Source organism: Rhipicephalus microplus, chromosome 5 (genome assembly GCF_043290135.1).
Source record: "Rhipicephalus microplus isolate Deutch F79 chromosome 5, USDA_Rmic, whole genome shotgun sequence".
NCBI classification, from domain to species: domain Eukaryota; kingdom Metazoa; phylum Arthropoda; class Arachnida; order Ixodida; family Ixodidae; genus Rhipicephalus; species Rhipicephalus microplus.
In genome coordinates, this window is record NC_134704.1 from 172,332,558 (window position 1) to 172,344,608 (window position 12,051).

At 47.2% G+C, this 12,051-nt stretch overlaps 1 protein-coding gene across 1 annotated transcript; it reads right to left on the minus strand.

Moving 5' to 3' along the window:
* Positions 1 to 285: 285 nt before the first annotated feature.
* LOC142817446 (uncharacterized) lies at positions 286 to 2,053 on the minus strand. Its single transcript, XM_075894463.1, has 2 exons — positions 667 to 2,053; positions 286 to 515 (listed from the first exon to the last, which is right to left on the minus strand). Exons 1-2 carry the CDS (start codon positions 921 to 923, stop codon positions 449 to 451), a joined length of 324 nt encoding a protein of 107 aa, XP_075750578.1. The 5' UTR covers positions 924 to 2,053; the 3' UTR covers positions 286 to 448.
* Between the last annotated feature and the right edge of the window lie 9,998 nt (positions 2,054 to 12,051).

The window sequence follows — 12,051 nt, forward strand, 5'->3', positions numbered from 1 at the left end:
AAGAACTAAACTAGAGGTGGCTACATACAGGCTACAGGGGACGCACAGCCCACGCCCTAAGGAGCTTCGCCCCTAAAACAATATGCATGCAAAGTGTATGTAGCAAGTGGTTTGTCTCAGCTTTGTAAGTTGAGTTGATTCTGTTGGGCAAGTTGCTTGGTATGTATCGCGAATTGTAAAGAGCAGACCTCAGGACATGCAGCATATCAAACGATCAAACGCCTCTTGCTTTCATCTTTGTCTGAGGTACGTATTTTTCTGTTTTGTGCTGCAACATAATGCACACTTTTTGCAACATCGTGGCAGTTGTTTTCACGTTTGCAGCACTGTTTAGTGTTTCATCATAGACATCGCAAAGAGGATCAGGTTGTTTCTCTGCATGACTGTCATGATAACAATAAATGGTGCACTCACCACTGTACAGTCTTGTGTCCATCATCTTGCTATCTTACCAAGGCACCTTGCCGTTAGTGATGAAGTGCTTTGCCAGGAGGTCCCGCATTTCGTAAGCAAACCTGGGAGAAAAATTTCCAGACAGTGAAATATTATAACAGAGCAATGCAAATTACGACACTCATATAAACGAGCTTTTATAGCGGCTGATGCTAGTGCATGGCTTGCAATTTTAGATCCACCATGAACCTTGCCACATGAAAATATCTTTACCTTGTGGTGTGGCAAGCAGTCTTCGGTAGAGGTGGCAGAGCAGCACAGCTGTTGTCATCAGCCCTCCAGTTGCCTTCGGTGATGTTACCCTGCCAGTCAACCTGATCAGCTGTCTCTGGAGGGCAGTAGGCGCACTGAGATGTCTCCGACTCTTTCATCATGAAATTGTGAAGGACCACGCATGCAGAGATGACTCGCCGGACGTTATCATCTTTGGCATTGAAAGGACGCCACAGGATACGCCATCTTTGAGCCATTATGCCAAATGCATTTTCTATCACTCAATGGGCTCGGCTTAGGCGGTAATTGAAAATGCTTTGGCTGTGTGCCTCCGCAAAGGTGATAGGTTCACAGTTGTCTTTTCTCCTTGCGATGCCTCTTCAGGTGTTGAAGCGAAGAATGGTTGAAGTGCATAAATGGTTATCCCTACACCTACATGAAAAATACGTCATCTTGATAGAGCTTCACAGTAATGCAGAAGAGAACACATAGGCACGCGATCAATGAACACATTGTGCTATGTTTCTGTTTCATGTTCATGAAAGTCGAGCTAAAACATACTTTACAGAGAAAAGAAACGCACTTTCAAGGAGAAACGCCAATATGTGGTAATGTGCTTTAGTGCCTCTAACATAAACAATCACTGCGTTTAGTTATGGCAACACGTTTTGGCTGCTTGTCACTACAGTGAATCAGTGTACTGAACAGAACAATGGTGGCTAACTCAGCAAGGTGAGCCGGTAATGCAGGATCCGCAAAATATGAGCATGTCTGGCCAGCCTCTGGTATTAATGGACATACAAGCGCGGTATGAAAGATGGTGCCGCTCACACTGGCATCCGTATAAACAATAGTAGCAGCATCTAGGTTATCTGTACGAAACAGACGGGACACTTGGGCGTTCGCCTGGCGTGAAACCAGGCTGTAAAGATGACCAAGCGGTTTGTTTTCAGTCAGTTACATTTTGTTCCAACGGGGCATTATAGTCGTCTGTGAAGGTCTGTGGTGAACTTCCTTGCCCATGTACCGTGCCAATGCAGCAGCCTAACACAACGTTGATGGCTTGACGTTGCGCGCAAAGCGATGCTGATGTACTAACTCATCGATTGTGTTTAGTCGGGACTCTTGCTGAAGTACTGTCAGTGGAGTGATGCATGGCAGAGTAGTTATGGCGAGCATGGCTTCGTTGTTGATTGCCTCTAGACGTGCCCACTCTGCCAGCGTGAGGTGATGAAACTGAGCACGGTAAATGAGTCTTGGCTGCAATATCGCACAGACAAGGGGGTGAGCCATGTTGGAAGTAGCACCACCAGATTTCTTCGCTATCCTTCGTATGAGATGCAATGTTTCTTATGTCCGCTGCTTGGCACTCTTGACCCAAGGTCCTGCAGATCCGGTGGCGTGAATTTTCATGCCAAGCACGCGCAGATCTGTGGCTCCGAGTGGTGGCTGCTGATTCAAAATTAACTGCAGAGGCCGGACTTTAAGTTTATGACGTCCATACTTGTTCGCAACTGACATGGGCTTCGTTTTTTCTTTGGAGATTTCGAGACCAATCTGAATGCACCAGTTGAGGGTTATGTCGAGTGCCTCTTGCAACGATTGTTCTTGACAGCTGATTTCTGGGTGCACAGTCCAAAGAGTGATGTCGTCTGCATACATTATGTATTTTGCGTGGTGTATTACTGCTAGCTTCCATGCCAGTGGGAGGAGGGCCACGTTAAAAAGAACTGGTGCGGGCACAGATCCCTGTGGGACACAAGCTTTCCAACTGGCTGACTAGCTAGGCGAATGTAAGAGCTGCAATAGTGAAGAAAGGCTTTAGCGAACGCGCACCCTCTACTGGGAAATTGAGGGAGTGGTGAATTTCCACAATGACCAACACTATCATATGCTTTACAGATGTTCATAGACAGAATGGTGAGAATACGTCGAGATCGACATCCAACGAGAACCATGGATGAGAGGTAGGCAAAGCCATCCTCAGTGCCCAGATGGGCACGGAACCCAATTTGGCCAGAATGATACCAGCAGTATCTCTCGAGCCACCACGTAATGCGTGTCGCTAGCATACGCTTTGTCAGTTTGCCCAATGTTGACGTGAGAGCTATCGGACGCATCTGTGCGATATTTCCTGGAGGTTTTCCAGCTTCCGGAATGGCAACCATGGTATGCACTAAGCGGCTGAAGTACGCACTGGATATCTCTATTACGTTCAACTCCTAAGTTTGAAGCTTATTCTCTCCCAATTTTTCTTCCTGTTAGAACACACCGCAATTTTACTCCTGTAAGAGCAAAATTGCAGCCTAAGGTATTGGAAATTGAGCGTTACCTAAACCTCTCTAACGTACAATGTTTGCTGATGTAATATTTTTTGAGCAAAGCAAAGCAATACTATCTCGAAAGATCCCACGCTGGCTATTACAAGCTAATGGCTTTCTCTATGCAACGGCAGCATTTTCTTTGTTTACCTGAAGGCACTTTCAGCGGCTGCTCGTTTAGTTTCAGTTTTGGTGTCGATGTCATGTAGCGCATAGTGTGGCAGTGTTATGTAGTATATGTATATATGTGTAAATAAAGTAGTTGGTGACAAAGCCTTGTGCGAGACGGCCGTGCTTCTTCCTTCGGCGCTGCGCATCGAAGTCGTGGGTGGCTGCCGCCAGCTGCGTTGGTCTGCTGCGGCCTTCGTTCTTCTTCGTCGACGTCGCGGCCACAGCCAACCCCGACACAACACTAACCATAACGAAAAATTGCAGCCATAGCGAATGCTTCACTGACACAAGCCACTGTCGGCTTTACCGATTACATTGTAGTAACCTACAGTTTAAACTTCTCTAGTAACATCACACAATAAAAAGTATGCACTAAGTGGCTAAAGTACGCACTGTATATCCCTATCGCGTTCAACTCCCAAGTTTGAAGCTTATAGACCCCCAATTTTTCTTCCAATTAGAACAAACCGCAATTTTACTCATGTTAGACAATGTTTTACTCATGTTAGACAAGGAATTGTAACACGAGTGTGTTACCACAACCTCTCTCACGTTCAGTGTTTGTTGATCTAATATCTTTTGAGCCAAGCGAAGCTATACTATCTCGAAAGATCCCACGCCGGCTATAACAAGCTAATGCCTTTCCCTGTGCAATGGCAGCATGGTCCTTGTTTTTCTGAAGGCACTTCACCGGCGTTTTGCTTAGTATTGCCTGCACTAAACTTGCAATACCCGGCAGCTGAATACTTAAGTTTAATCTCGCACACCACAATTAGGTTAATCGCTCCACGAAAGAAGGTCCAGAACGAAATAGAATTAGATGAACAGAACCAAATTCTAAAATGGTGTGCACCTGGAGGAAGACAAACAAAACAGTGGTGATCAGCTTTTTTATCAATGCTTATGCCGTCAACGGCGGGCATGCATTGGAACGGTGCATAGCTGTGCCGGATGGGCAGCGGAAGGCCTCCTGAAACGCAGCATGGTTGGCGAGCGTCACATCGATGCGCTGTTTCGTCGGCATCAGCTTGTAGCGACGAAGCCGCTTCTGCAAATCCGGGGAATCGCATAGCGTCATGGCCCAGTGAACAAATAACATCTGAGGCTTTGTCAGCTCTTGCTTTCCCCTCGTCAAAACAGCGGGAAGAGGAGATGCATTGGCACGCGTTGTCATTTGAAGTAGTGCCGAAGGTTGTAGAAACCCTCGAAGCAAATCCGGCATGTGGCTGTCGAACGGCGTGGTGCCGAGGCGCCGTGCAAGACAACGCAACTTGGACAGCGGAGTGCGAATCAGCTCGTTCGGCTCACCGGGCAGCACGGAGCGTAAAAGCGCTTCGACAAGCGGCGCAGCTGCTTGCACGTCACCAAGGGGTCGTTCTTTGAGAGCCAATGACAGGGCAGGTGACACATATACGACGTTCCGATCGGCGAAGTAATCTGCGTTCATTGAAAAGGGTTCGTCTTGGTGTCGGGAGTCAAGACCATCGTCAGGACTATCCAGCACCCAATAAGCGTTGGGCTTCGCTGATTGGACTTTGAGCAGAGCTTCGAGGAAACCATCTTTGGCTGGGTACAAGGAGTGGCCACGGGGACAATGTTCGGGGCTAGTTACACCACCTCTCACCATACGTGCCTGGAGCAGCGCTCGGGCACGCCTCAGTCCGAGACCTTTCTCGCGCCAGGGCAGCGTCTCGACTACAGTCGTGGTAGCTCGCTGGGCAGAAATGAAAAGTACCTCGGCACTGTCTCCAGGCTTTTGTGGTACATACTCCGTCTGGCCAGGCTCCAATGCAGCAAAGAAACGAAAAGTGGTGGGATGCAGGTGTGCCAACAGCCGTAAACAACCAGCGAGCCGTGAGGGCACGGTGTCAGCCCAAGGCGCCAGCGGCAGCAGGAAGTTGGCATCAGCCGGTAGCAGCGGTGCCAGATGCACTAGTGCCCTGTAGCCGAGGTAGTTGAACAGCACTGCTGCACTGGTGTTGCCCAGCGTTTCGGTCGCGAAAGCCAGCTGTTCGGGCTCGTGCACCAGCAGTGTCCGGTTAGCCAGCGACAGCAGCGTGGAATCGTCCCGCACGATGGCCAGGTACTCTGCCCAGTTCCATTGGCGCGAACGTGGAAGGTCACTGAGAGCGATCATTCTCGCCCCGTAAACAAATGCATCGCGAGGTTGTGCCTTTTCCAGCGCTTGCTCGAGCTCGACGATGGCTGCCGCAGCGGCACCCCAGTACGGCTTGGCACCATTTTCGTTGTTGTGTGTTGAGTTCTGCAGTAGACTCAGTGCCCGCTCAACGGTGCGCACGTAGCTGCCAATATCTTTCAGTGGCACGGAGAGCTGATGAAGGCGCAGTGGTACCGGAGTCCTGTCAAGCTGCATCGTGACGCGTCCGTAGTACCAGCGAAGAGAAAGTCGCACAATGGGGAACACGCCAAGCCTCAGGTCCAGCATTCCAGCAAGGTCTGACGGTGAGCGGTCTAACGGTCGCGCTCGCGCAAGGGGCCAGCCGGAAAGCCCCAGCCGCTGCAGGAGACGATCCATTTGTGGCCAGTCAGCTCCCGCTGTCGGCCCCATGCACGCACGGTGCAAATCGACACCAAGCAACGCGTAGTGTCCCGGACATGAGCCACGCAGCAACGTCTCCGAGAGTGCTGGAAAGCTTGACAGTGACGCGTTGACTTGCGATGCGAGCATCAACATTGCCTGCTGGTGGGGCAGCGGTCTACCGTGGTTGTGCTTAGAGCATACGAAGTCGTAGAAGCTGCGGCATGCTGTCGTGTCTGGCATGTCACTCTTGCGTCCCTTTGGGTATCTGCCCTGGCAAGACGTCGAATTGCACAATACTGCGGTTCTGGAGAGGGGCTTTTGGTGCGCCACAGCGAGCGAGAATAGCACCATACCTATGCAAGACATTGCACCGATCACAGCGATAACGAGTGCGCTGCGGTAGCGTTTAAGCACCATGGCTAACCGATCGACGAGCGTTCTTCTTCTGAGGCTGCACGAGCCAGCAGTGCGCGCATTCACCGATGCAAATGATAATGATGACGATGCTACCGTGTCCTAAGCCCCTCTCACCAGGGACCCTGGTAATTCAATCAGCAGACATATACAGGACTTTTATATTTCCACCCAGAATAAAATTGAGAACACGCAATAAGTCCATAACGATGTCTAATTTTCTTTCGATTACGGCAGTTATTGGTAACGGCGCTCAACTAACTACTGAAAATCGTCTATAAATGGTGTGGAAACATTTCAAGAGGTAGAAAAGTTAGGCAGATTTTTGCCTATGTGGGAGACGCCCACTACGCGCTAAGCGCGTTCTGCAGGTCTGAAGTAAAGTTTTTTTTTTATTCCATTCCATTAATTCTGTGTACCATGGAAGGTGAACAAGAACAAGAATCGATGTTGTGCGAAACATGCTGGGGGAAGGTGAATGAGCTGTATGTCTCTTTAAACAAAACGTTACGAAATGACGCTACAGACATGCAAAATGTCAAACGGACACAAAAAGGCTTAAGAGTCACACATGTTTTATATAACCACTTATTCAAGTTACGTAACAATATCAACACCAACATGGAAATTACTGGATAACGTGACGCAGAGAATTTCAGTGGATGGTGCATAAGTATATAATTGACGTTAACAAGACAAGATATCTGTATCACAAGAGTACAGATGTAATGTTTACAAAACTAGATAGACCACACTGCAACCACAGTTGACATTCCACCACGATCACGCCTGCATTCGATTTTTTTCGAAAGCAGTTTCGAGATCTGGCGTGGCTTTATGGTAGAAGATTTGATTGCCATGCAGAATGCTTGGATTCTATTCCTGCCGGGACCCTGGTATTGATTTCTTGCGTCCGTCTGCTCAGCGCAGCTAATGCCAGCTTTTCCTAACGCTTTCGCGTTAAGAAGAAGCAGTCCTAGAAAAAGCAGTCTTGTGGCTTTTGTGACAAGATTTCTACGTTATTTCTGTCATGACCAGCCGGACGTATTCGTCAAACGCTCTCAGCCTCCCCTACAGATTTTAGTCTAGGTCAAGCTAAGGAGACGATCTCGAGAGCCCCCAGTAGTTGGATGGATGGATGGATGGATGGATGGATGGATGGATGGATGGATGGATGGATGGATGGATGGATGGATGGATGGATGGATGGATGGATGGATGGATGGATGGAGGGACGGACGGACGGACGGACGGACGGACGGACGGATGGATGGATAGATGGATGGATGGACGGACGGACGGACGGATAGATAGATAGATAGATAGATAGATAGATAGATAGATAGATAGATAGATAGATAGATAGATAGATAGATAGATAGATAGATAGATAGATAGATAGATAGATAGATAGATAGATAGATAGATAGATAGATAGATAGATAGATAGATAGATAGATAGATAGATAGATAGATAGATAGATAGATAGATAGATAGATAGATAGATAGATAGATAGATAGATAGATAGATAGATAGATAGATAGATAGATAGATAGATAGATAGATAGATAGATAGATAGATAGATAGATAGATAGATAGATAGATAGATAGATAGATAGATAGATAGATAGATAGATAGATAGATAGATAGATAGATAGATAGATAGATAGATAGATTCATTCAGAATACTGTCAATCCCGTGATGGGATTATTACAGGAGTGGTGTCACACTGTACATTGTAAAACAAGCAATACAGAGAATAAAAATACATGTTGCAAGCACTTGAAATATCAAGCAAATATCTCAAACATAGTGAAAATTCGCCGTAGTGATAGGGAAATAGTCTTCATGAATGTAAACATCAGATGAATTGCTGGGGCAAGCAAAAAACAAACACAAAACGTAATTGTACAGACAGACTTAAAACTTGCGACATCATCGATTCAGGAAATCACGGCTAAATAAAAGTCAGCACACATTAACTCGCTCGATTAACAAATTTTTCAACTGTTGGTTGTGTCAACACGGTGGGGTGCAGGACATTCCAAGCGCGTATGGCTCGCGGGAAAAAAAGAGTGGCCATAAACATTGTTCTTGAAGGGATACTCATCAAGTGTGTGACAATGCTTATTTTGTGTTTGGCGCTTACTGTTAACCTTAACATAATTTGCTGGATTTATTTTCAAAGAGTTGTGTAGCGCCCGATACAAAAATCTCAGGCTATGAAGCTTGATCATAATTATGATTATTGATCAAGATAAATCATGATTTACATTTCATGGTCTTGCAGCTCTCTCGGTGGTTTCGGGTACGCGACCAGACAAAGACACCAACTAACAGTCACCCCCCATCGCACACGTACTAGCTGTTATAAGTATTCCTTCTTTCCCAGAACTATTTCCGATTGGAATAAACTTAAGAATTCACAAGTTCTACAGCCTTCTCTTAGTTTGTTTGAGTCCCACCTTATGTAGCATTCTATACCAATCCTCTGTTGTTGTATTATTTGTAACAACTTTTTGTACCCGAGAAGAAGAGCCATTTCACCTGTGTTGAATTGTACAGTTGTTGTAAACCATGTATCCTTTTTATGCACTGTAACCCACCAGCTGAAATCCCTATCAGGGACTGCAGTATTTATAAATAAATAAATAAATAAATAAAATACATAAATAGTAAATGAACATGATAATCATGAGATGCGTGTCATGTGAGAACATTACTACATGCCACAGTCAAGGCGCCAATACATTTCGACGTGACGCGGTGCGAGTGCTCGCCGGCGTTCATTTCGTCGCTTCACATAAAAAAACTGCGCCAATAACAAGGTACAAGAAAACAAGGAGACAGACAGCGGCACTGTCCTCGCCCAAGCAACCGCGTTAGCTATTTCGTCGCGTCACGCCGGCGTTTTTATGCCAGGCGCCAGTCCTGCTATTTACTCGCAGGCACGCGCCACGCTGCGTTGCTTTGACGCATGCGCGTTTCAGCGCATCCGGCGTCCCTCCGTTACGCTAAGAGGGAGACGCAGTTTTGTCTGCGTAACGCATCAATGCGCAATGCCGCATGTCGCATTTCGCGCCGGTTGCTGTCGGGCCGCGTTGACGGACGCTGGTCGCGCTTGACGTCCGACTATAGAGTGCTCGCGTTTTGCTGACGTAGCGTCGCTGTGCACAGCGTGCGCACGCGTCAACGATATATTGGAGTATAATGGGCCGTTCATGATGCGCTCGCGGCCGTTTCGATAGCTCCACATATACCAAATTCGGTGTTACGTGACGTCAATGGATGACGAAATAAATTACTGGTGCAAACATGATAATCCTGACACGCGTGTCATGTGAGAACATGACAACATACCACGCTCATAGCATTCTCGCGGCCGTTTCGCTAGTTCCACATATACTAAATTTAGCCTCACGTGACGAGAACAGATGACGAAAGTAAACGACACATCCAAACATGACAATCATGACACGGAAGTCATGTACGGCATCATTCACGTCTACCTTGTGACGTTGTGCTGATTTCAAAGAGACATAAAATTTCTCAATCGTGCTTCGCATATCATCGATTCCCACTGTACGTGGGATTTGCCGATTTTTTCCATTGCCAAAAAGCTCCCTTCCTATTTACGAGAGTCTGTTGTTTGGCGCCGACTAAGCAAGAGGGGGTCAAACAAGAAATTTTTCAAAGATTTTTTTTGACATGCACTCAATAAATTGGTATATTTGTGGCAAGGTAATGAAGTGATGTAACTGTAAAAGTAATGACTTACTTATGTATATCAACTTTTCGAGGGCTTTTCCCGAGAGAAATAACAAATGAAGTTGCCAAATTTATATTTTTGCACTGGGCTCACGCAGGCTTAAAGGAAAAAATAAATCATGTGCTGGTGGCCTCTTTGACGTGTTCTAAACTAAAAAATAATTTGGGTGCTGAAGTTATAGAAAAGAGCCTAGAAAAACTTGCGAATTTTGCTTTCACGGGGAAAAGCATTGTGTTCAGCGCCAAAAACTTGCCTTGGTGTTCAAAATAAACATATGCACAATATCTCATTTGAAAGCTCCATGTATTAGAAAGAAGAGGTAAAGTTACTAGAGGGTAATATTTTTTTAACTTGAGAAATATTTGTTGAATATATGTAGCTCCACCAGCTTTTCACTTACGCAACACAAGCAGCATGACGTACTCGCAAGGGCAATCTTCAGCCCAAGGCCACTGACCAGGCATGCAGACAGCAAACTTGGTGCTCTCTACGCGTAGGGATCACTGGGTTCGATTCTCATTGGCATAAAAAAAAATTCTTTGTTTATTTGTTTCCTGTATATCAATTAGTCGCTCACGTACAACACGACTTTTCCGCTCACAACCAACGACAACGCTACCGACCTCGGAATGTGAGCGAGTCGAGATTTTTAAAGTTATGGCTTTAGGATCAACTGTAGTTGCTAGCGAATATTCCAGCGTCATGCTTCGTCTCCTCGCTGCTTTCGTACGCCAGCAGGCTCTATACAGTTCTTGCGAAACTAAGATGGTATAACCCAAAGGAAACTCGCAGGAAACAGCATCGGCTAAGACAAGATACCGGATGAGGAGGAAAACGCAAGGCACGCGTGTACTTGTCTCCTCGTCTGGTCCCTTGCTTTCGCCGACGCTGTTTTCTGGGAAAATGAGGTAACCAGTAAAAAAAAAAGCATTCTGACGAAAGAGTTCACCGACGATGATTACGACACTGAGCGTAGCTTCGTGTTGGGGCAACAACAACTGTGTTTGATATTTTCGCCTTCCGCAGTCGCAATCATTGCGTATTGCCACAGAATGGGCCAGCGCTCAAATTGTATACGCACAATAACCTGCGCATTGCAGGCGTCGCAAACTAAGAAAGCGTGCAAGTGTACGAAGCACTGTACGCAACAGTGCACGTGCCAGCCGTGCATGCGCACGAGTTCCGGCCGAGCGGACAGCGTGCGTGACGGAGGAAGAGAAAGAGGCCAGCGGCTTGTGATAGACTCGGCGTTCACTCTCTTTCGTTTTCGTTCGTTCTATCGATTATGCTGAAGCCAGCGGCGACGCCGATCAACGTAGGAACTGGTGCCCAAAAAGATGCGCTCAAAGCCTGACCCCACGTACCACTTGCAGCGTGTCACGCGTGGCTTTCTTGACGCGGCACCGCGTAGCCACGTGCCTTCACTTTCCACGGGGAGAGGGCACGGCGACACGCCAAGAAAGCCATGCGCTGACGCGCTGCGACGTGTACGTGGGGTCAGGCCTTGAAACACCAGGCCTGCGCGGAACGCCGCTCAGTACCAGCGATACCTGGAGCATTTTTAGAACGCGTTCTAAGCTCTCTTGGGGCAACTAATAAAAATACACTTGCGAGGTATTCAACACACCTTAAATAAAAAATTGGCAGATCCCACGTACAGTGGGAATAGATGATATGCGATGTACGAATGAGAAAGGTTGATATGTCACTTTAAAATCAGAACAACGTTACGATGTGGAGGAAAATGATGTCGTACATGTTGGACATGTTGGACAGGTCCAAGGCGCTCCCCCAACCTCAACGAGTCTGCCCACGAGGCCGCGCGCGCGCTAACCGACCGCGCCGGTTCCGGGCAACGATTCGGGGCCAACGGGGTTGCGGAAAACAGGGACGCGCCTGCCACGTACAACGAAATAACAAAACATTTTTACCTCGCGCGAAGACTATATCCACTCCCTCATCCAAAACTTAATAGGCCACAGACCCTTACGCTCAAACTACTGCAGACCGACACGTACCCTAACCTGAGATCCCCTCACGCTATTTATCCTGACGTGTTCCCCAATGACGCTTGCCCCGCATGTGGGCATGTATCCACACTGGCGCACATGCTCTGGGAGTGCAAGGCAATGTACACTGACCCCGACACTACATCGGTCTGTT

What these genes read in the sequence shown, in the direction of transcription:
- LOC142817446 (XM_075894463.1), bottom strand. Translation starts at nt 923, where the DNA reads ATGGCTCAAAGATGGCGTATCCTGTGGCGTCCTTTCAATGCCAAAGAT. An exon ending in ACTGCTTGCCACACCACAAG is followed by an intron (nt 516 to 666) that starts GTAAAGATATTT and finishes TTTTTCTCCCAG; the next exon opens with GTTTGCTTACGAAATGCGGG.